This window comes from Dunckerocampus dactyliophorus, chromosome 6 (genome assembly GCF_027744805.1).
Source record: "Dunckerocampus dactyliophorus isolate RoL2022-P2 chromosome 6, RoL_Ddac_1.1, whole genome shotgun sequence".
In the NCBI taxonomy this organism is placed as follows: Eukaryota; Metazoa; Chordata; class Actinopteri; order Syngnathiformes; family Syngnathidae; genus Dunckerocampus; species Dunckerocampus dactyliophorus.
This window is the reverse complement of record NC_072824.1, coordinates 8,586,054-8,611,716: the sequence shown is the minus strand read 5'-3', so window position 1 is coordinate 8,611,716 and position 25,663 is coordinate 8,586,054. Positions and strand designations below refer to the sequence as shown.

Genomic DNA, 25,663 nt, shown 5'->3' with positions numbered 1-25,663 from the left:
ATTAAAAACAAGCGTAAGACATTACTAGCACAGCTTTGTTCTGTGGGTCGTGGATATATTCTATCAGTTATTATTAAGCCTCTAGCTTCCTTTTAGTAAGTAAAAACCTTGGCTATGATTGCACTACATTGTCATGTAGACCTACAAAGTACACTTGGAAGAACAAGAGGTGAATAAATGTATTGAAACTGATGTGAAACTGATGAGGGGTAAGATTAAATAAGCTTTGCTTCTTCCTACTCCTTTTTGGACATGCAAAATTGTGAATTGTACTATGTGATGTGCTACTGTTTTACTCATATGCATGTTCAGGATGAATTAAAACCATGAACCATGATAATAACAAGCCTAGTAGTGCTGTACAACTTTTATCCGCAGTCCGCAGTGCCCTCTACTGGTCAACATTATTATTATATTTTTCCCCTTTTTTTTTCTTTTTTTTCCTCTACTGGTCAACATTCAAACTGGACTCCAACCTGTCTATAGAGGCCACCTGTCTATAGCGGCCACTTTTGCAGACTCCCTCTAGTGGCCGCTATAGACAAGTTTGACTGTATATATATTTTGTAGAAGATAAAGCTCTGCTAGCCCCTGGTTGTTTAGGGGAGGGGGGACCACACCTGAAATCCATTTGTTAAAGGTAAAAGGTAGAGGCTTAGGTTTATGAGGTATTTCTGGGAAATATGCTATAACATGTCAAGATTACAGTAAAAAAAAATGTGGTTATAATAGGAGTCAGTGGTACCAAATGGGTTTGATTGTAGGCATATTTGCAAATCTCCTATTCTACACAGCTTGCACTCATTGCTTTGTAAAAATAATAATAATTAAAAAAACAAATCCTAGCTTTTATGTTGTCCTATCTAAGCTTGAGAACTGACTGATCAAAAAAAAAGTTTTAAAAGTCAAATAACGTTAGCGACAGGAGATGTTTTGGCACTCACAGCAAAGTCGGAGATGAAACTCCACTGTTGCATGGGCTGGTTGTGTGTAGGCTCGGTCCTGACGAGGGACAACGTAAACGTCAGCCCCGGGTGGTCTGCGCATATCACCATGGAAGACACGCTGGTCCCTATAAGTGGACATATATAGCATTAAAGTATGTTTTATTTATAGGCTAACCTTTGATATTGTTTTGGCCCCTCTGACATTTGCTCACATGACCTCTCACACTTTCACACCAGAAAATCCCCTCATGTGGAACTCCAGGAATAACCCAAGAGAGGGGATGTAGGGTAATCCAATAGCAGACTGCATTTATAGAGCAAAAGTGTGTGTGTGTTTGTCCCATACCTGGATGAGACATAACAAACTGTCCCCTGTAGCGAGCCTCCGTCTTGAAGTTGACCACAAGGCGTCCCTCTTCATTAATCCTCATGCTGGTGGGGTACATAGCACCTAGAAATCCACGGAGGTTTTGCGTTAGATAGCAATGAAACACCCGAAGGGGGCAGAGTTGGTGTTTAAAAGAAGCGCACCCTGCAGCTCTGACTCCGGTGGGCTTCCGATGCCCTCCTGCCAGAGAATGGCTGTGTCGTACACAAAGGTGAGTTTTAGCTCCGACTGAAGGTCAAAGTGCTGCCAGCCGCCCACGGCCACGGGAGAGTGGAAGACGTAGGACACAAATAGGGGGACACGCAGGGTGACGTAGGACTGGACCAAGTTGAGCACCTGGAAAAGTGAGACAAAGCAGAAACTATGCAGTCACTGGCTGGTCTACTTGCCAATGAGTGCATATAGCCGCAGTTATTGGTTGGCATGTCACTTTTATCCCATGTAGAAATTGGTTTGTTTATTTATCCAATCTGCTCCGCATTACCCTGCAGAAAAGGGGAGTGTAGATACAATTCATTCACCGGCTGGTCTAATTGTCAACCAGCATTGCTGTGTAAAAGGCACATGCAAATGTCTCTGATGCTGCCATTTTGCAGGATCTCCGTGTAAAAAAAGAGACTACCACAGATAGTTTGCGTACCTGTCCGTCGGTGCCTATGGATCCCCCGCAGTCATTGAGTAGCTCGGACATGTCGTAGTAGCTGGTGAACTCCCAGAGGCAGGCCTCCAAGTTCAGGTTCCTGTAGAAGCGTAGGGAGTTGGAGGAGCGCATGACGGTGCTGTACTGATAAGGCGATGTCTCGCCAATGATCTCCGGGTTCTTGGTGGCGTCGGTGATGAAGCCGTGGCCCGTTTGGATCTCGTTGAAGTCCAGCAAATTAGAGCAGCGGTGGTTGCCCACGCGGGTCCCGTCGGGGCTCAGGGTCAGCTCGAAGTTGGAGAGGGGTCTTGTGGAGATCACCGGCAACATGCCTATTGAGGAAGTATTTATTATTAAATACGCCATCTTGTACGTGTATTCCCACAGGATGATTGTGCTGCTTACCATCCATGTGGGGCATGTTGACAGTCAGTTTGATGAGGTTGGGGAAGTCCGGGTCGTCCGGACCCGTGTAGCGGATCTTTGCAGAGAAAGGTTCCGCTCCTACAGTACCTTGAACACGAGGCTGACACATGCCTGGAAATAAATTAGCGTCGATAAGCTCTGTCCTGCAGTGGGCGACATTCACCACCCAACCACTTACCTTCCTCCTTGCTGACTACCACAATGGGACTGGACAGCTCCAAACCAGCGTCGCCGTTGGCGTTGAAGGCCCTGGCAGCGCACTGGACCCTGGAGCCCGCTTGGAAGTAGATTGAATCCAAGGTGACGGACTTTGTGTTGGTGAAGAAAGTGTTTGTGTCCACCTCCCTCATGGGACTAGTCACTCCATCTGACCCGGTGGGGGCGCTGACCAGCCAGCGATATTGGGTCAGGGTGTCGTTGATGTTCTCCGCCGAGCAGATGGAACCGGTTTTGTCAAAGTCATTGTACTTCGGATTACAAGCCTACAGGACAGGGAGGGACACTTAACACAATTAACGCCCATCCTCTCTGGTAAAGAAATGCCAAAGCTGTAATTACGGCAAATACGATACGATTAAAAAATGACAAATGTAAAAACATCCCACTTACCGTCACACACACAACAGGGTATCCGTTAGCCGGGTTGGGGTTGTCTTTGGTTTTAGCCGTGTCGTCGTACATGAGCAGGGAAACCACATGTGGCACCGCAGGGAAGGTCACGTCTGCCACGCTGTCCATCTCCTCGATGTACACGATGGCTTTGTTCATCTAGCAAGAACAAAGGAAGGCGTCATGAGGTGATTCTCTGCTTGCTTGAATGAAACTGAGGGAAAACTGTCATCACTTGGTCAAATTTCAAGAGACTATAAGGAGATCTGAAGCACTGTTACAAGCGTGCACAATTTGAATGTGATCAACTGAAAACTCTGACCCATGTTCTGCGCACCATTATCCCATGTTCAAAGACAGCACTCTAATTTGTTTATTGGGCAAAACTACAACAAATAAGTACGGTTTTATGATAAGATATTAAAATTAAAATTGACATATAAAAAAAAACAAATTAAAAAAAACACACAAAAAGAGAATTATAATCTACTGTGGAAAAAATACATATCATATTAGTGTATGTATTAGTAAAAGAACCAGATTCTTACCAGACTTTGCTTGGACATAAATAATAGTTGTTAAAAAATACAAAAAAAATACTAGGGATATCTGATATTGGCTTTTTTGCTGATAAACAATATTGTCCAACTTTTAATTTTCGACTCCGATATCAACCGATACCGACATGTGTAACATCGCATATCTTTTCTTTTTCTTGAGTAAAATTGTTGTAGTACAATACTCTTAAATGAGTACAGTTGTTTTGTTGGCTACTCCACCCATCTCTGAGTAGATAATTTATGTATTACAAATTTTATATAAGAATACATTTGTGTTTCTTGTGCCTTGACTTATGTTATTTTTGGAAAGATTTAATTTGTTTTCAGTTAAAGGGATATCGTTTAAAATACATCAATTCATGTTCTTACTTTATATTGTTATTTTATTAAATTAAAACTACTATATATATAAATATATAGTGTATGGTTTTTCGGCACTACTTTGTGCTCTACAGCTATAATGTAATGTGAATTGCTACTGCGTTGGATCAATAAAGTTGTTATCTTAGCCATCTGAGAAGATCAAATACATTGTTTTTGGTGCCTAACTGTTTCCCAAGTATATTAGGGCATGTGTGAATGTATAAACCAGAGGCATTAACTTAAATTTCTTTGCAGAAAGGCGCTTTATGAAGTACACATTTCCTTGTATTCACTTACACTGCAGCCTTGCCACATCCAGTATGGCGGTGACGCTGACGTACGGCTCAGCGAAGCAGTGTCTACGTATATGGTTTTGACAGCAGAGCTTCCTGTTTCCCAGTGTGCTTTGCTGTTCTGTTGGTGTAAATAGCTACTAAGTTACAGTGAGTAAGACTAGCGTGTGGCATGGTACCTCCCCCCACAATTTCTATAAGCTATAAGTTCATTGTGAGCTTTGTTATTACTCTGCTTGTTTAATTATAAAGTTACCTTATTCTCACAGACTTGTGAGCAGCACAGTATTAACTTCATGATGCAGCAAGTTCAGCAGGGTTGCAAATTTGCCACCTTGGCGGAAAAAGCTCTGTATCGGCTTTTATTGTAGGGAGAAAAAACAATACCGATGTTGGACGATATAATCGGACATCCCTAATAAATACTATATGAAATATAATATGAAATATAATACGAAATATATATATATAATACCGTATTAATAAATACAAAGATTTTTTGATTTACATAGAAAATCCCATTTAGACCTGCTAAATTGTCGCCAGATATTGCTTATATAAAACAAGATAAAAATATTTATGTAAGGTTTTCAATTTAGCTAATAATACATACAAGAATAAAAGAAGAAAGAAGTTTCTTACACTAGCCGATCAGGATGAACGTTCATCTGCTTTCGACTGTTATGATCCTGGATTACGGCCGGTCACCCGTTTATTTCGCAGTTGACAAATGACTGTTTTTGTTTGTGTTGTAACTTGCAACCACCGAATGACATAAACCTGATTTAGGTGCGGCTTCTGATGCCTGTTTATATAAATACATCACTGCGTCGCCTGTGATGTCCATCCAGATGTGTTTTTCAGGATTGTGTGCGGCCTTGACGAGAGCCCCCTCATGGAGACTGATCCCAGTTTTGTTGGTCTGTTTCTATCTGATGGCTTCCATTCTGTTTTAGTCTCATCCACTGCTGTGGGACGTCCGCCTCCGCGTGTCACTGCAAAGCTTTTTATAAGACGTAGTGCTGGAGGCGTGCTGACAGCAATGCCAGCTGTTGCCACGGGGGCTATTTTAGCAGTGTTTGTAGCTATGCAGCGTGTGCACCTACAGTAATGCTTGTATGGGGGCAGGCTGAGGGTGTGGGGGTGTTGGGTCACCTGTATCTCTGCCACCATGTTGTCATCAGGCTTCATGTGCACCGTGAAGGCCTCCCTCATCTCCCGCTGGCCGTCGTACAGGATCTCGATCTCCACAAAATGTTCCTTGTCGCCCTCGTTGAACTCCACGTCTGCATCACACAGAAAGTCAAGTTAGCTGTAGTCGTTTTACAGTCCCTGTGTTCGAGGAGGGTTTCACCTTCTGAGAGGGGGTTGTAGTCTTCTCCAGAGGTCGCAGATCCGTCCTTGGTGTGCACCCTCACCACTGACACCTTAGAGGTGTCTCCAACACGTAGAATGGGAATCTTGACAATAGTCATGTCGCCTTTCACCTGCGGCTCTCGCACGCTGTACTTGATCTCGGAGAAGCGAATTATGGGTTCTAGAATGGGAGGTAGAGGGAAAGTGATGTGAAAATGTTCCACTGGTGCAGGTTGCATGGTCGGCGTCCTGACGTACTATCCTTCTCATCCGTGACCTTGATCAGTGCCTCCTTCTGCTCCCCGACCGAGGCTCCGTACGGGGACTTGCTCTTTGGGGTTCCCAGCACCAGGCGGAACTCCTCATCCTCTTCGTGGACCGAGTCATCCTCCAGTTTGACAACGCATGGCTTCTCCGTCTCACCTGGACAGGTACATCAACATAACAGCTTAGATTTTTTTTGGGCCGTTTGTATGTCATGCAGCCTCTACTACATCTTGAGGCACTGGCGACGCAAATGATTCAGACACGACTAATTTTCTGCCTAAACGGGTTGCCTAAGAAATGTAAACAAGAAGTAAAAATTAATGTTCTGAAGTGTACAATATCATGCAATACAAAAGCGGTACAATACCATGTGATATAATACCTCTGAATAAAGTATATACAGTACATAATACGATATGATGCAATACAAGACATTAACATGTTACAATGAAATACATTGTAATACTATACAATACAATATGATACAAACTTTTTCCAGTGAGGGCCACATAGTGAAAAATGAAAGGATGCAAGGGCCACTTTGATATATTGTAATAAAAAACTGCATCCCAGATTTGTGATAGTGGTGAAAAAGCCTATGAAAAAGCGGCATTTTTTCAATTCAACTATTTCAACTTTATTGTTGTAAATTTTCTTCTCCTGTTATTGTGACTTTATTTCCAGAATAATTTGAGTTAATTACCATAATATTATTAATTTTTCCCCAACTTAATTTTCCAAAAATTACAAGTTTTATTTTGTTTTGTCTGTTTCCTATAATATTCTGACTTTTGAAAAAAAACCATTATATTATATTTTTCCTTTACTATTACAATTCTATCCTACTAAAATGACATTATTTTTCCACACATTTTCCTAAAATTGTGACTTTGTTTCTTGTTAGAATGTATTTTTTTTTCTCTTAATATTTAACCTCATTGTCTTTATTCTCTATTTTATGATCATTATGGGGTTTTTTTACTTCCATTTCCATTTTTTTCCATATACTGTACCATATACATGACGATACGATAGAAAAATGATGAGATTCCGAGAAAATATGATGCATTACGATACATATGATGTGTTGCGACACAAGTGTGATGCAATGCCAATGCAATATGATGCGATACATCACGATATAATAAAAAAAAAAAAATGACAAGGTTACAAGAAAATATGATACAATACGATATATAAGATGTGTTGGGATTTTAATGTGCCATGATGTCTGTACAATATGATACCATACATTACGATACGACAGAAAAATGATAAGATTACGAGAAAATAGGTTGCAATACGCTAAAACAATGCCTTATGATATGATTTCATGCATTCTTATGTAACACGAGACCACACAATGCAATACAATGCAATATGACACTATACATATGATACAATTGACAGGTATGGTAAGTATAGCGTACCAATATCATCACATATTATGGTGCAGTGAGGGTGGAGGGGGGTCTTACCTGGCAGGAAAGTGATGATGGATGCATCAGTGTTGGGTCTTTCACTGTAGTCCATCATGACCTGAGCAGATCCCTGTCTGGTGTAGCAGCGCACCGTAGACTTGAGGCTGATGTCTCCACTACGGTACACGATGGCCTTGACTTCCCCATCCGCCTCATCCACCTTGTAGCTGCCTTCCTTGAACTGAAACTTTGATACTGTAATGACATGTTTGCTTGTTAGAAGAGACATCATATACTGTATGTGGTATAGTCATACATGGAAATACGCAAACTTTCTACTTGCCGTCTGTGGTGGTGTCATTGATGGTGATGGTGGTCTTGCTGGGTTCTCCTAGCACCGCATTCATGGGCATGCGGAGAACCAGGTCAAAGGTCTCGGGTCCCTCCAGCTCTGGTTGACCTAAGTCATCCAGGATGGTCACTCTGAAAGTCTGCATTGTCACCCCGGGGGCAAAGTCCAGGTTGCGACTGATGCCCACATAGTCCAGTCCAGCTACAGAAGAACATAAGATGATTACCATAGCAATGTGACATCACCCTCATAGTGTCAAACACTTACCTTCAGCAGAGACGGGCTCACTCTTCCTGGAACGAACCGTCACAGTGGCCGTCTTGGAAAGGTCAGTGCCTGTCCTCCACACTTTCACCTCCACATAACCCGAACTCTCGTCCGCCGTGTACTCAGGCTCTCCGAAATACAGTGAGGGCTCTACAAAGCAACGTAAGAAATACAATAACACTCATAAGTACTTGGCCAGAGTCAATGCAGGGGCTGGAGCCTATCCCAGATCATTGGCAGACTAGAGTGTATCGAGTGGGAACTGATCCTACACCCGTTGCACCAAAGTCAGCCATGTGAACAACTACACTACAAATAATGAAACAATCTTAGAAGTTTTTTCCTATTCCCTAGTAATCTTTAATGACAGGGGCAAGTATGCCCCCGCGACCCGGACCGGGATAAGCGAAGGAAAATGGATAGATGGATGGATGGATATTGTAATTATCCATCTACCATCCATCTTCTTTTGCTTATCTGAGGTCCGAGGTCGGGCCGCAGGGGCAGCAGCCTACGCAAGGAACCCCAGACTTCCCTCTCCTACTTCATCCAGGTCCGAGGCGTTCCCAGACTAGTTCAGAGACATAATCTCTCCAACATGTCCTGGGTGTTCCCCGAGGCCTCCTGCTGGTCGGATGTGCCCTAAACACCTCCCCAGGGATGTGTCCGAGAGGCATCCTAACCAGATGCCTGAGCCACCTCATCTGGCTCATAGGGCCCGGCCGGGCATAGCCCGAAGAGGCAACACGGGTCTCCCCTCCCATGAGCTCACCTCTCATAGGAGAGGCCAAAGGGGTCGGGTGCAGAGCGAACTGTGTGGTGGCCGAAAGTGAGAACCTTTTTTTAAAATTATATTTTCATTTTATTATTCAATTCATAAAAGTAAAACTTCCAAAAAAAAGCCCAAAATATTACAAAAACATTTGCAAAGCATATAATTGGAATAAGAGACTCTAAAAAGGGGAACTCAACAGCAGTTGGTGAGGGTAAACACAAGTTTCCATGCTAGCGTGCGTCCTTTTTTAAGGATACCTTTTACTGTGTAATCAAGCTGGGACATCTGGAGCTTGATCGCTATCAGGTATATTAGTACTCCTTTTTTGTAGTTTTTTTGCTGTGATGAGCATGAATGGCCTCACACAGGAAGACGCCTGTTATTCCCCCTTTGCTTCCTTTCTTTAAGCTGAAGTGATGCACCTGTAGAAAAAGGTGGGCATGCATGCAGAGTCCTGGTACACGATGACGGAGGAGCTAATAAGGCAGCCGAGGAATGTTGTCATCTCTCTTCACTTGTGTATAAAGCATATGTTCTTCACACACTACCTATGTTCTTGGGAGATCCGCTCATGGCTCCCATTTAGACATAGTGCCAACACGGCAGCCCTCAAGGGTCAACAGGAGGAAGAAGCACACAAACAAGATGACAATGGAGGCTCTTATGCTGGGAGAGTCCAAACCCACAAATCAATGCAGACGGACAGATGCAGTCTCATTTATGGCGGGCTGTTACTGCAGGGCCCACCAGGGAGTTGAAGGCACAATAGAGAAGGGGGTCTTCTCTTGTTTCTTGACATGTCTGGGAATGCACGCCGACAATTTATACGTACAGTTGAATTGTGTCAGGAGCGCAAATTGCCTGGGAGGGACCCTCGCGCAGCACGAGCTAGCGCAGTACGTTAACGCGGGTGAATGGAAGGTCACGTGAACACAAAAGGAAGATTCCCGCTATAAAGGCGACAGGAATCTTAGGCATTCGTTTGGGAAGTTTCTGATCTACATGTTCAGAAAAACAACATAAAAAAAAAAAAGTACCACTAACTAACATCAACAGGGTATGAAAAAGGAAAGTTATAGAATTACTAGGTTAAAGCAAAAAATGTGGAATAAAGTCATAATTTTACAAGACAAATATTACAAGAATACATTTGTAGTAGTAAGAGAGAAAGGCTTTATTTTGTGAGAAAAAGTCGTAATTTTGACAAGAATTAAGTGGTAATATTACAAGATTAAACACATCAAAGAATTACAAAAATAAAGTAAAAATACTATGACAAAACTAATTTTACGAGACAAATATTGTAATATTGCTAGAGTAAATTTGTAGCAGTAAGTGTGAAAGGCTTCGTAACATTGTCAGTCTAAAGTAATAGAATTACTACAATAGATCAAAGAATTACAAGAATAAAGTCAAAATACTATGAGAAAAAAAAGGCATAATTTTACAAGATCAGTGCTGGGATATTGCAAGAATAAAGCGTTAATAGTAAGAAGGATAGAGACTTTATTATGTGAGACATTTTTTTTTACAAGAATTTACATGTACATGAATTTATAGGTTTTTATGTTGTTGTTTTTTTTAACAAAAATGGAGTTGCAGTATTAAAAGAAAGTAGAAAATACCAGGAATGGTTGTAATATTAGGAGAAAAAAGTGGTAATGTGAAAATAAAGTCACAGTATAACGACAATAAAGTCAGAGAATTACTAGAATACATTCAAGAACCATAAGAATAAAAACCTATGAGACAAAAGTTTGCATTCCAAAACAAAAAAGTCATAATTTTACGAGAATTACGTTTTGGTTTTTTTTTGTATCACAAGAAAAACGTTATGGAATTACCGGAATAACTCCACAAATCACTTTGGAGTTGTAATTTGACAAGAATTATGTAAGAAGTGATAGAATTACAAGAATTAAGCTGGAGTTTTGAGAAGAACCTACCATAACATTTGAAAATTCCAAGTTGTAACCGTATCGCTAGATAGATCATTTAACGAGAAAAAAGTTGCAATTGAAGGAGAATAAACTACTTTTTCCGACAATGACTTGTTGCACACTAGGCACACTATCAAAGTAATCCATGAGTAGTGGTCGACAGGAAATCATCACTTTTTAACAGGAACACACCACGTTTTAAAATATCAGAGACCGGATTGGGGTTAAGGTTACAAAAATGTAAAGAAAACCAAAACATGGCGATAAAATCCACTCACCGTCATCGCTGTCGGTCAAGATGGTGACCTTGGCGGTGGGGAAATTGGCGCCCACCCGGCCCCCCATTGGCATGCTGAGGGTGACATTGAAGCTCTCCTCCTCTTCGTACAGTGAGTCGTCGATGATGATGACGCGGCACAGCTTCTCGCGCTCGTCTTTGTAGAAGCGCAGCACGCTGGTGTGGTCCTCGGGACGGGTGATGTAGTCGGAGTAGGACAGGACCGAAGTGGGGATGGTACCGGTGGCCGTTGCTTTTTGTTTTTGCACCAGAAAAAAGAAGAATTAAGTAACACTATCAGGAAAATAAGTCATAATTTTATGAGGAAAAAAAATGCAATTTGAGAATCTGAATAAAGTTGTAACATTGTACTCGTATTTGCAATAGTAAAAAAGAAAATAGTCAAAAATGTGTTATTTGAATGAGAATTAAGTTGTAACATTGCGAGAATAAAGTTGTAATAATGCAAAAGAAAGTCTTTATCAAGAAAAAAGTCATCATTTTTACAAGTCATGTCATTTACGAGAACGAAATCATAGAATTACAACAAAACTGTTCAAACTTGTTCAAATTTCTCGTAATTGTACAAGAAAAAAATGTGTGATTTGAGAATCAAAATGAAGTCATAACATTTCAAGTCTAAAGTTATAATACCAACAAATTTATTTTGCAAGAAAAAAAGTCTTAAGTTACGCCATCAGGAGAATTGCGTCATAGGAATTCAAGAAAACTAATATTTATTGAGAATAATCAAAAATTTGTAATTTCAGAATGAGAATTAAGTTGGAACAAATAAAGTTGTTCATCTAATAAGAACGGAACGGAAAACTTCTTTATTGAGAAAAAAAGTTGTTTTTTAAACAAACCACACTATTATGATAAGAAAAATGTTAAAACCTATTGAGAACGGTTAGAATTTTAACAAAAAAAATGCAATTTGAGAATGAGAGTTAAGGCATAATATTACAGGAAAAAACGTCATAATTAAAAAATAAATAAAAATGGAGTCACAGTATTACAAGAATCGAGTCATTGAAAGAAAAGAAAAAAGTTCACATTTATGGAGAGCAGTTGTAAAAAAAAAAAAAATCATATCATGACGAGAATAATGTAAAAGAATTACTTGAATGCATCACGGAATTGCAGGAAAAACGTAGGAAACAAACAATGAAGTTGCAACAGTAGGAGAAAAAAAGTTGTAATTTTATGATCATTATGTTTTAATATGACATAGTCATAAATAAATAAATCACAAAATGCCACAATGTTTTGTGAAAATAATGTCATTTTACAAGAATTTATAGAAGTCGTAGAATTAGGAGAATGAAGTACTGTCGTCCCTCGTTTTTTTGCGGTTAATTGGTTCCAGTCGATAAGTGAATTTCCACAAAGTAGGATTCAATATGAATAAATTGAATATTTTCCTAGTTAGAGCATAGAAAACCTGTTTATGACTTTCTAAATAATTTTTTTTTACCATTATTAGAGCACTGTAGACAAGAAATAACACCCCTAGTTACCTTTACACTGCTATTATTCTTTGTTTACAACGCATTGCTCAACTGTAATGCGAAGGCTACGGGATCACTGCAGGGACACAAGAGACGGCTGCCGCTTTAAACATAGCATGCTACGGAGCTAACTAGTTAGCCTGCAATTTATTTATTCTAAACTTAAGAAAGTGCTTCAAACGGAGTGGGGAAGAAGGACAAAGTAAGAAGGCAAAAACGTACCACTTGCACACGGAATGGGAGGAGAACTTGTTTTCCCTGTCTCATGTTGGACATGCCAAGGCTGACTACATGCAGTGTGAGGGTAATGTAATCTAACGTGTCTCATCAGTGTAACAATAGTGATGCCTTGTGACCAGTATACTATTATTACTGTAACTTGTTTTTCAATATTTTTTCGACAAAAAATAGTCCATAACAAACCACAAAACAGCGGTCATTTACTAATTAATTGCTGAAAACCGTGATAGAGTGAGGGAGCGACGTCTGAACCGCGGTGTACAGAGGGAGGACTGTAATATTATTTTGGGAAGAGTGTCATATGATTCTAGAATGAGTCTTACCTTGCTGAGTGTAACAGACCACCATGAGTTCCTGGCTAGCATCTCCCGAACGTCGGACTGGCACCAGAAGCTCACCAACATCCTCCTCAATCTTGAACTCGGCTTGAGGAATGAACACGGTTGACTCTGTTTTGAAGGAAACAAACCACCAGTCATCCTGAGTCTTGTTTAAAAGCATGCGCATCTACAAAAAAAAAATATATATATATATATATACCATCTCCGGGGTCCACGATCTCCACGGTCGCAGCATCTGGGAACTCCAACACTGCCATGACCGGGTCTGAGAGTTTAATCTCAAAGGTCTCTGATGTTTCAAACTCCTGGTCGGTGAAGATCTTCACCTTCCAGGTAGCGGTGGTCTGGCCTGGGTTGAACTGGACCTGCTTCTGGGATTTACCACGGAAGTCTTTGTCCTTCTCAGCGGTACCATCCTTGGTCGCTATGCCTAATGGAACGGAAATTGTGGTTATGGACTTTGGCTCTACTCAAGTCGAAAATATCATACAAGTCACACAGTTACGAAATTAAAGCTGTAATTTTTACAAAAATAAAGGAATAATTTGACAAACAAAAGTCATGAAAACTGACATCACAAGAATATAATATAACATATTACAAAAAAACTTGAATTGAATGGTAAAACTGTGAGAAAAAAGTAATTGTATGAGATTTAAGTCGTAACGCTACCAGAATGAACACATGATATTTTCAAAGAAAATAAGTCGTTACATACATTCCGAGAAAAAACTTGCGATATGATGGCAAATAGTTGCAGTTTTACAAAAGTGAAGTCGTAACATTGCCACAATAAAGTCTCAGAATGCGATGAAGTCGAAATATAAGAATGCACTGGGAAAAAAACATTTTTTTTTAGCTGAAATTATGTGAATTTAATTGTAATCTTCAGAGAAACATATTGTCAAGAATTAAGACGCGGCAATACAAGAATAAAGAAATACGAAAATTAAGTATGAATTTTCAGAGGAAAGAGTTGCAATAATCATCGTAATATCACAAGAAAAACTTGTAATGTCAGGAAAAATTAACATAAAGTCAAAATATTAGATGAAGAAGTAATTTTACCCAAAAAAAGTCGTAATTTTTACAAGAAAGTCATGGAAATACAAGAAAAAAGTCAAAATGTTTGGAGTATAGTTGTAATTTCGCAATAATTTTTTTTTTACTTTATGAGAGTGAAGTCGTAATACGAAATTAAGTCATCGCAAAATGAGAATAAGAATAATAAAGACTTATGTCAAAGATTTTTTTTTTAATTTTGTGGATAGTGAAGTCGTAAGATTCCGAGAATAAGCAGTATGAGAAAAAATTTGCGATATGATAGCAAAAAGTTGAATTTTACGGAAGTGAAGTCGTATTATTGCGGCAATAAAGTCTTAGAATGACGTGAAGTCGAAATGTAAGAATGCATCAGGAAAAAAGTTGCCATTTCAGCTGAACTTATGTGAATTTCATTTTGTGAGATTTATGTCGGAATGTTATTAAGAATTAAGACGTAGCAATACAAGAATAAAGAATTACAAGATTTAAGTAAGAATTTTCAGAGGAAAAAGTTGTAATAATCATTGTAATATTGTGAGAAAACAATTTTAATATTTTAAGAAAAATGTACAAATTAAGTGTGATATAAGGAGACATAACTTGTAACATTCCACAAAAAGGTTGCAATTTTACCAATAAAACGGTAATATTAGGAGAATTACGTCAAAGAGCTAAAACAGTCAAAGATTATTGTTGTCAACTTACAAAACAAAATGTCAAAACGATACGTGAATAAAGTGGGAATATTACAATTAAAAAAAGAGTTGCCATTTCATTATAATCAAGTCGCAATAGTACGACAATTACGTCCGAGAAATAACGAGGATAACGGACAATAAAAGTATCTGATAAGAACTCACTGACGAAGGACGTCTCCCCTAAGTATCCTCTGCGTTTAAGCGTGACTTCCAGAAATTTGGCATCTTCATCCACGAGGTAGTACTCCCTCTCCAGTGAGATCCAGGACCAGTTGAGTCGGAATGGCTGAGGCTTCAGTTTATTTCCACCTGAAGGAAGAAAGAAAGGGAAGCTTAATTAGATGGTTGGGAAACAATCTATTAGCTGACATACAAGGCTAGTGAGGCACAAACATCAACCACGAGTGACTGGAAGGAAATGAAAGAAGCATTTTGTGGAGGTAATACGATAACTTAATGACTTGACCTCATAGTCTTTACCAGTCTTTGTCAAACCCGACGTATCCTTAATCCTAACTATCTCATGACTCAGTAATCCCTTATGGTCACTGACTGAGAACCGCACAGATATTGGAGATTATCGGTTCCTCCGCATAGTCAGGTTCTCTTGGACCTAAGATGACGAGCGGCGGGGTGACCCGCTACTTTTGATGTGAAAATGGGTCATGGTCAGCAGGCTCAGCGGGGTCGTCCCTCTTTAGTCTCGCATGGCTGCTCACGCTGACGACGGCACTGTTGACTCCGCTCGAGAAACTTCGAGGTTACTTTATGACGGGCTAGCATAAGAAGACTTTTTTTGTTTGGTGCATTTTAGGCTTTTGCCGAGACTGTGGGTCACTGAAAGCAGACTGGTGGAGGTCTTCCAAAGCTTGCCATCAAATTTTACAGAGTTTAATTTTCACAAAAATAATCTGCAGTAGTTTAATTTATTGGTATACATGTTGGCCACACTCATGTTGGCCACACAGTCAGGAGATCGGGAAGATCTGGGTTTGAATCTTCGTTTGGGCATCTCTGTGTGTCTGTGTGTTTGCATGTTCTCCCCGTGTGTGCGTGGGTTTTCTCCGGTTCGGTTTGGCTCCCACATTCCCAAAAACATGCATGTTAGGTTAATTGGTGACTCTAAATTGCCCATAGGTATGAATGTGAGTGTGAATGGTTGTTGTCGCGAAAAAAAAAAATCACTTTTCAGAAAACTGCTGCTGGCTTTCCAAAACTTTGAGTATTTTTTGGGCTAGCCTTCTTGAAATCACGTGACAGCTACACATCGCTGTCAAATTCTATTGGATTTAATTTAACAAAACAATAACTGCAGTAGCTTCATTTTTTGGTGTGCTTTCACATTTTGGGTCATTCAAAACAAACTTCAGGAAACTGGTGGACGCTTTCGAAGCTTTGTGGGTTTTTTTTGTGTGTGGTTAGCCTTTTTTAAATGATACGACAGTTCCATGTTACTATCAAATTCCTACCGAATTCTGTTTAACAGAAAAACATTTGCATTAATTTAATGTATTTTTTGGCGCCTCTAGTCAACATTTTGGGTCAATTGGAAAACTGGTGGAGACTTTCTGAAGGTTTCAGTGTTTTTTTTAGGCTGGCCTCCTTTAAATTACATCACAGCTACGCTTTGCTATCATATTCTGTATCTGTTTATATCGATTTTATAAATATATCTGCAGTAATGCCCTTTTTTATTGTGTTTTCACCCTTCGTCAACCTTTGATGTGTGTTTGCGTAAACGTGCATCAAATCTCTCATGCACTTAAAGCGAAATTAAAGCATTATCTTGCGGGAAGTTGGTTGTTCTTTAATCGCTTCAACGTTGTCATTTGTACCAAGATTTAAAATGTAAGAATGCAAAAATGCATGTCGACGTAGTAAGGTTTGTGTGAACATGAAAGTTTGTTGCATGTCATATTGGTGTTTTTATGGGGGGGTGGACAGTTTTGTATTTTTTGCTAGTGGTGTGCTAAGACTTGGACACGGCACGATACGGTTTTAAAAATACCCGCCTTACTCTCTGAAGTGGACATAGTAGCAAACTGTTAACAAAGACCAAGGAGCTCAAGCGTGTCCCCGCAATAAAAGTGGCATTCAGCTCAAAAGAGGCCGTAGTCTTTTATGTGAGGGTAGAATGAAAACACTTGGTGGGGGGGTGGGGTCAAGTGTTGCCATTCAGGAAACTTCAACGTTACTTATCATCACTGAAGCCACAAGATCTGATTCTGCTTAGCTATTTGTTTTTTGAGCCCAATGAAATCTGCCTAGCAACAAGTGTCACTCTTTGAAAGTCATCAAGACTGTGGTCCTGTTCCAGCCCATGTAGAGTGACAGCTGTCCTACACTCTGCAACTACAACCCCCCCCCCGAAAGCTTTGTTCCCTTCGGAGGCTGGACAACTGAGTGGGACAGCAAGCCACAGTCTGGGTGGGCCACCTTTGGCGCCATGCCTCAGCATTGTTCACGCCAGCCCTGGAGGAGGTTCTCCTCTTTCCGGTGACTTCTTCTTCTCAGGAGGAGGAGGTCGGCCATGGGGGCCTGACGCCGCCCTTGTGACAGAATTCCCACAAGATTTCCCACCATAGCAACCAGTCTTGTAGTTTTTTTAGCACACACACACTGCACGCAGCTCTTAACAGTAAAGCTAACATCAGTGCTAATGCTAACACACAAAAAGATACTGTATGTCCTGGCTGGCTCACACATTTGATGGACCTCTTCAGGTGTCATGGCAACACGCGATTCCTCTCATAGCAAACCAGTGCTATTTTTAAGGTCAAACTGTTACATATTGGAGCTTTAACTCTTGGTCAAATTAGCAGAGCAACACGAGGTGGTCCTGGCTGGTCTACTAGTGTCATTGAACTCTATAAAGTAGGCAACACAGGGTCACTGCAGAAACAACAGAGAACAACAGAGTTCTTTTAAGGTCAAACTGTTCCATATTGTAGCTTTAACTATGGAATACTCTGCATATTTCTTTATATCAAGTCTTAAAATAAACAATGTTGGCTCCTTTTAGTTCAGCATGTTGCAAAGTTTGAACAATAGGTAAAAAGCTAAAAACCACATGAAAAGTAGACCTGGCTTGTCTACTAGTGTCACAGAACACTAAAGTAGGTGATCTTGGGTCACCATGGCAACAACAGGGATGATATTCTACTTACAGCCGGCCCATATAGCGTCAACATTGTGTCATTTCTAGCCCCAAATCTTACATATAGTAGCTTTAACACTCAAATGGTAACTTCGCCCATTTGTAATAACATTATGTGTTGAAATTAACATTGTCTGTTCATTTTTGTGTGCGATCGTTTTTTTTATTAGATATGTTGCTCGTGCTAACACACTAGCTGTCCAGGCTGGTCCAGCACACTTTTTATAGACCGTATGTGATCGCCACGGCAACAACAGAAACACAATTCTTTCCTTATTGCATGCCAGTGTCGCGTCATTCACACCATTTTCAAGCTGATTTTTTTTACGATCCAATTTCTGAAGAGTGTGGCTTTGATTCCAAGTGTCTCACAGACAGCGTATACATGACAGGGGCAGCGTCAAGTTTTCCCTGCACCAGCATCCTTGGATGTCACCCCCCCTCCACCCCTATATATTTACACCACAGTGTTGCCTGTGGGCTGTTTGGGGGGTATCAAGGGCAAGACGTAGCTTTGACGAAAGGACGAGAATCCAGTCCCAAGAATAACCCGATTGAGTGGCAGGGGCCGCCATGATAGCGTTTCCTCGCCCTGGTTTTGATTTGAAATGCTAGTGATGGTTTCAGGAAGTGTGGCCTTTTTGATAGGTTTAAAAGTTGACAAGCGCCTCCTTACATTTTCAATTTACACGTTATTATTAGCGTCCCCTCTCTCGTTTCGAGGAATTTGCGCAGCCTGAATCGTAAATTGACTCGTCAGACGGGAGGAAGGGCTGCTTCGGCTCCTTGCAGGATATCGCAAATCATAACATGACACGAGTCATATCCCAAACATGCCCACTATGCATTACAGGCATGGGAGAGTGGCTCTTACCACTATGCATTTTATATTGAATACAGATCAGTGATACAATTCCAAGTAGATGTTTAAACTTGTCTCATCATCCTTATTTTGCTTGTTTCTTTTGACTTCTTTGACTTCTGCCTTCTTTTCTTGTTACCTTTCTGAAAAACAGGGGCACCTCATTGTCAGCCGCAGCTGCGTCATTCAAAGTGGCCGTGGCTTTCATACGCCGCTTCTTTCAATGGCCCTACACAGCAGTTATGATAAAGACCTACGAATTGTGCCTAGCAGTAAGTGACAGAGTAACCGAGAGACGTGACAGGAACAAGAATCAGAGAGAAGCACTTTGAGACAAATAAAGAAAAACAACTTTTACAAGAGGGCGTCTGTTTCGCAACGTGTGACGTAAGAATTGTTAAGATGTGAAAAGAACACGCATTTGAGCCATTCAAGATTTCCTTTTGTTTTTGTTCCGGTTCCTGTTTTTAGCTACTGTTGTTGGAGTAGCCGATGGCAATTAAAGCCAGGGTACTATAGGGGAGGTGCAGCAGCATGACAAAAATAAATATAAAAAAAATAACTTAAACTACATGTTAATGGCAAAATTTACTATTTTTTTGTTCCTCTTCCTGTTTTTAGCTGTTGTAATTTCTATAGCCTATAGCAGGGGTGCTCACACTTTTTTAGCTTGCAAGCTACTTTTAAAATGACCAAGTCCCAAAGATCTACCTACTACCATAAATATAGGAAGTATATAAATTTACTTTATTTATTTTTTAGAAATATGAGTACGTATTTATGTACATATACATGTATATCAGGTACAAGGTATCAGGTACAAGTACAAGTACAAGTCAAAATGATCTACCTCTTTCTATAAAACATATAAAAAATGTCACCAGTAAACTCTGAAATTCTATTGTAAATATTAATGATTAGTATTTCACATTCACATTTTCAAAGTTTACAGGTAATCAAAGTGGTTGCTATCATAATTCACTTCAATATGGAAATAAAGATCATTCCACAACTCCTAAATAGTTGTGTACATAAGCTGAGTACTGGTAATATGTCAGTCACATTAGCTATGTAACGTTCATTAGGGCACACACTTCATGTATTACATCCAGTTAGCATTTGCTATCAAACATTTCCCATATACAAGAATTTAAAATGATGATGCAAAAGACAATGCAGCCCAAGTCAAGGCAACATACTGAAAAGGTTTCACCAATGGGCACATTTTTAATTTCATCATGAAATAATAGTTTAAGAAACGAACGTGTAGAAAACGATGATTTCTGTAGGAGAGTTCATGACGCCAAGCAAAGCCAGTCAACAATACACTTTTTTTCTACGTAACTAGCCACTACAAGTGAACAGATAACTTTTGTTATAGATATAGACATCTTACCGCTGAGTTAGTTCATCCATAATCACAATAATAAAGATGAAAGTTGCATCTTCGTGTGTAGCTTGAAACGCTGCAGGGGAGCAAGCGCGAATCAGGAGGGGAGCTTAATGTCAGCTGACTGATGTCATATGACAACTACAAAGTGACGTTTACACGATCGACCCAAACTACCTTGGCGATCTACCGGTAGCTTGCGATCGACGTAATGGCCACCCCTGGCCTATAGCAATTCAAGCCAGAGCGCTTTAGGGGAGGTACAGCAGCTTGAGACAAATAAAGAAAAACATTCGTGATATGTCAATAGCAAAATATTTTTTTTGCTGCTCTTTTTGGTTGTTGGTATTGCCTTTTGTAATTCAAGCCAAAGTGTTTCAAGGGAGGCCCAGCAGCTTGAGAAAAATAATGAAAATATTTTTTTTGAACCGCCGCAGCTGTTTCTGGGAAATTTTGATAATTTTTTGGTTCCTGTTGCTGTTTTTAGCTCTCATTTTTGATTGTTGGCATAGCTTGTAGAAAGAGCAAGAGGGGAGGCGCAGTTGTTACATGTTACTGGAAAATCGAAAATCGATGATAAAATGTATCCACTTTTCGTTCCTGTTCACTTTTTCCCGCCTGTTGTTGATTGCTGCTAAGTAATCGGTTGTTTTGCGGCTTGATTAACAGAAAAATGCGATTTAAACAACGTTCGCTAGTGTTGCCTCCCAGCAACTGGGGCGGGCGAAGGAATGGCGTGAGGGGCGGCTCAATGACAACTTGGCTCGGGCGGCCAGCGGGTTTGCCATCCGAGAGCAGATAAGAATAACCTGTAGGCCGTACATCATGATGCCTCACCCCACCATAAATCACGCCTGGAGAAATAAAGGATGAAAAAGCTCTGGATATGGATGCAAGGCGACTCTGTGAAATAGATATGAGACATAAGCCTCAGAGGGAAGAAAGGGTGAAGACATGATGAAGACGAATAGAGGAACACCTGAGGTTTGTTCCTCGTATTGGACTATGAGAGATTGGGTTCTGCAGGGATGATGGTTTGGGTCTTTGAAAGGAGATCCATACTGGTCTGCTCACTTCACTTCCAGGCCTTCTTCCCCTCTCTCTCTCTGTCTGTGGTCCTGGAGTCTGGAGTCTTGCAGGAAGTGCATTCCTCCACTAGTTTTCAGCGATCACATGACACCCCCCTTAACCCCCCTGAACCCTCTGCTGCAGAGCTGCACTCAAAACCACCACCACGACATGATGACCACCGACCACCGCTCTAATAAGACCCAATACAGCAGTAGCATCCAAAATCATTGGGATTGTGTTGCGTCATACTGCCAATTGTTTCCAACATTTTTGTTATCCTGTTGCAGCCTAACAAGTCAAATGTAATAAGATAAAAAATAAAAGTAAATGATAAAGTACAATAACGATTAGTGACTGTTATGGACACCATTCATTAAATGAAATTAAATGGAATTTAATGAAATTGTTTAGAATATGTTTGTTATCTTAAAATAAAGTAAATCATCAAGTAAAATAAAATAATATATAATAAAAGAATATTGTCTATTATGGACAGTTAAATGTTAAATGTACTAAGTAAAAAAAAATAAAATAAATCATAAAGTAACATAAAATAATGTAAAATAAACCATTAGTGACTGTTATGGACACCATACTGTTATATTAAATCAAATGTAACAAAGCCAAATGATATCTAATGAAATTATGTATTTTTAATATTTTTGTTATCTTAAATAAAGTAAATTAGAAAGTCAAATAAAATAATATAAAATAAAAGAATAATGTCTGTTATGACTACCTTATTATATTAAACAAAGCCAAATTAAATGAAATTAAGTTGAAGAATTCAAAGCAAGCATCATACAATCAAATGCAAATTAAATGTGCATGTTAAAACTGTTTCTGATATTGTTGTTATTTTAAACAAAGTAAATAATCAAATAAAATAATATGGCATTTTAAAAATGTGGGTGCCATGCTGTTAAGTTCAATGAAATTCAATGAAATTCTGTGAAATTTAATGAAATTCAACTAAATTACACTATGACCAAAAAAAAACCAATAAATAAAAGGACCTGTATAGTTTTATCAAATAAGTTAAAAGTCAAAGTAAAATCTAATTAAAATGTGCCATAGACCACTCATTCCTCCTAAAAGTGTGTCATGAACAGTTACATTAAAATATTGAATGCACAGCCCATATCCGACCTCTTAAAAATATTTTGAAAATATATTTTGTATTGGCATTTATTTTCTTACTTTGTGAAATATGAATGAACTAGCCTGTTGACTATCTTATTGTATTGATTTTTATCCTTTTACTCCTCTTAGGTTTGATAATATTGTGCTCCGAAATACATTTTACCCATGTAATTGTGTGTATTTGTGTTTAAAAAGATGCATTTGACTAAAGGTGGCATGCAACTCAATATATGGAACATACTGTTGCATGAAGTGAAATGAAATCTGGATCTGATGATGCACAGACTGCTCTACAAGATGTACGTCAGAGTCCTCAAACTGTGACTCACTTCCAAGCTTCTAAATGTCTGAACGTGTTTGGCAGTGAAAGGAAGGCCTTTAGCCATCCTCCTGGAGAAAGATACATTTGAGCTGCGTATTGACTCGAAAGAAAAAAACAACTATTTGCAGCTTAAATGTTCCACACTGTAGGGAGATTTCTGCCCTGATCACTTCAAAGCACGTTATTAAGGTCTATGGTTATCATCACATTATCTTTCCACCACTATTACCCATTTCAGCTACACACACACCCTCGCTGCAAGTCCTGTGCATGCCTCACGACTATTATGGGACTATATGGCATTTTCATGAGGTCTTAGCTATGTGCAAGCACCCTACAAAGGAGCTAAGGCTGCAAGACAAGCCCCATTTATTTTCCTTACTATTTAAACTAAAGTAACTCATAGTTACTAGTAGCTATAACTTTGTTATTTTAAAGAGCTTTTTCCACAGCGGGCATGTTGACATAGAAAACCGTAAATAAATAGGACGTCAGTCAGGCTTCTATTCCATTTAGGAATGAGAGGAGAGCTTCTGTTTGGAGGTCACACTCAATACTTGTGTGTTTTCTATTTAAGAGTTGGACAAATAATGAAGAAATAAATACAAACTAAAAGAAATAACATAAATTAAATTCAACAAACATAGAATTAAAGATAGAAAATAAAAATGAATTAAAATATTTACAAATATGAAATACATCAGCTATCTTCAACATGACTAAATGGCCAATAATAATCAAATTATAGTACATATATTTAAAGACAAAACACGTTTTTATAGTTTTCCAATTCTAGTTTTACTTGCAGTAAACAATTCTGAATGCATATAAATGCGGAATGAAAGGGAGGAATGCGAGATGAACCACCACCACCTTCCTGTTTTCAGTCTCGTCAAGAATCACGTAAAAGTAACCTTAAATGTTGATTTATATCCCTTTCAGTCATCATTTATATGTATTTATCGGCATTTAGAATTGTTTTCATAACATTTTTGGCTTTCTGGAATGGATTCATTGGATTTACATTATTTCTTATGGTAAAAGTTGATTTGGTCAGAGTCGGACATTCTGGAATGGATTAGTGACGCTAACCAAGGTGCCACTGTATTATCTTTTTAAAAAAATTTTAATGTCAATTTTATTATTTAATACAATCATTTTTTGAGGTTATTATTTTGAGGTAATTTGCATTTCTTCTTATTTTTTAATATATGCTATGCTTATAAAGTTTGGGTCACTTCATTTGGCACAGAATCGTATGTAGGACGATCAAAACTGAGCATGAAATCTTTGTAAAAATAGAATTTTTTGCTACTTTAGTATTAGAACGGCCGCACGGTGGTCGAGTGGTTAGCATTGGCCAACACAGTAACAGTCTGGAGATCGGGAAGACCTGGGTTCGATTCTCAATTGGGCATTTCTGTGTGGAGTTTGCATGTTCTCCCCGTGCGCGTGTGGGTTTTTCTCTGGGTACTCCGGTTTCCTCCCACATTCCAAAAACATGCATGTTAGGTTAATTGGTGACTCTAAAAATTGTCCATGGGTATGAATGCGTCTGTGTAGGCTCTCAGTCGTACAGGAGTTGTCCATCATTGAATCGGAATGGTGGTTTGAGGTTTAATTTGGACCCTGTGTTCAGCAGGTTACTGAGACCAAAACCCACAGCTCTTACTCTTGCAAATGAGGTGAAGCCAGGGCCGAGCCAGAACAATAGATGCTAACAAGCCAGTATCAGAGTCGTTCATACCCAACTACAGGGAGCTACACTTCCCTTTGTTCGGAGGTGCTAATAGCAGGATTACTCCGCCCAGTCTTAGTGTAAGGAACCATAGGAGAAGGGTGTTGCCACACCAATTCCGCCCACTCTTACTGTATTTAAGGCCTAGGCTACCAGCACTTGTTAGTTCGCTGACGAAGCTCTTCGGATGAGGAGCGAAACGTTCGACACCTTCTTCACAGAAGTACAGATGACGTCTTAAGAAGCCTTTCCCTCCATGGGTATGAATGTGAGTGTGAATGGTTGTTTGTCTATATGTGCCCTGCGATTGGCTGGCAACCAGTCCAGGGTGTACCCCGCCTGTTGCCCGAAGTCAGCTGGGATAGGCTCCAGCATACCCCCGCGACCCTAAAGAGGAGAAGCGGTATAGAAAATGGATGGATAGAGTATTAGAGCGCATTGCAGTTTCGATAAAACGTTTAACTGGTTTATTATTAAGATTTGACACGATCCTTAACGCAAGACTACCCAATGTGCAACACTATAATGGCTGCATCTTTGAAAGAGTTTGGCTTGACCGGTGTTGCCACAAAGCCACAGTGAGATTTCTTGTCAGATAAGCTGACCATCAGTGTCCTCTAGACCTGCATGTCCCTTCATGTCTAAGATACCTTCACCCCCTTGACCTCCTTCATTCCCCCTCAGTGAGGCCTTCAACACTTGACATGACACTCCCTTTTATCTCCTATCTTCCGGATGTGTCGTGTTTATTTGTTTGTTTAGGTCGTGCATTCATCCAACATGTTTTTATCTTGCATGATGTTAATGCTCTCTAGACGTTCTAGTCTACACGGTAATAATGTCTGTTATCAATTACTGTTAGGGAAATGGATGTAAATGACTACCTACTAAACGTGCAGTCAGAGTGAAAACGTAACGAGTAGGCTTTCAATGCAGCGAACATGAGACTTGACTTTGCTGACAAAAATACTGAACGGTCTAAATATTTCCCACTGAGCAATTCAACTTTCCCTGCAGCATTAAACGCATTTCAGTGGTGTTGTTTGCATCTGGTAGCAGCGGTTAAAATAGCCATGGCCACCTGTTAGGGTTTTAATGCCTGGCCTTTGCTATATATACAGCATATATCATCCATATCACCTATGGATGTTGAAGGCTTGAATGACAGCCTCCTTCAATAAATGCGTTGTTTGTGAAAGACTATATTGAAGATGATGGCATAAGGTTTCAAATTCCAAAATATATAGTGCCTAGGTTCCCAAAGT

At 39.6% G+C, this 25,663-nt stretch overlaps 1 protein-coding gene across 1 annotated transcript in view; it reads right to left on the bottom strand.

Moving 5' to 3' along the window:
* frem3 (Fras1 related extracellular matrix 3) overlaps window positions 1-25,663 on the bottom strand; it is a 43,823-nt gene that overhangs the window by 9,842 nt on the left and 8,318 nt on the right. The window contains exons 3-19 of the mRNA XM_054778587.1: window positions 14,878-15,024; window positions 13,173-13,403; window positions 12,956-13,081; window positions 10,883-11,134; window positions 7,890-8,039; window positions 7,614-7,823; window positions 7,328-7,525; window positions 5,841-6,005; window positions 5,581-5,763; window positions 5,382-5,512; window positions 3,011-3,169; window positions 2,580-2,883; window positions 2,381-2,512; window positions 1,976-2,307; window positions 1,479-1,671; window positions 1,294-1,398; window positions 945-1,072 (exon numbers count right to left, since the gene is read on the bottom strand). Coding sequence (XP_054634562.1) covers window positions 945-1,072; window positions 1,294-1,398; window positions 1,479-1,671; window positions 1,976-2,307; window positions 2,381-2,512; window positions 2,580-2,883; window positions 3,011-3,169; window positions 5,382-5,512; window positions 5,581-5,763; window positions 5,841-6,005; window positions 7,328-7,525; window positions 7,614-7,823; window positions 7,890-8,039; window positions 10,883-11,134; window positions 12,956-13,081; window positions 13,173-13,403; window positions 14,878-15,024 — 3,146 coding nt within the window. The remainder of the gene's footprint in view (window positions 1-944; window positions 1,073-1,293; window positions 1,399-1,478; window positions 1,672-1,975; window positions 2,308-2,380; window positions 2,513-2,579; window positions 2,884-3,010; window positions 3,170-5,381; window positions 5,513-5,580; window positions 5,764-5,840; window positions 6,006-7,327; window positions 7,526-7,613; window positions 7,824-7,889; window positions 8,040-10,882; window positions 11,135-12,955; window positions 13,082-13,172; window positions 13,404-14,877; window positions 15,025-25,663) is intronic.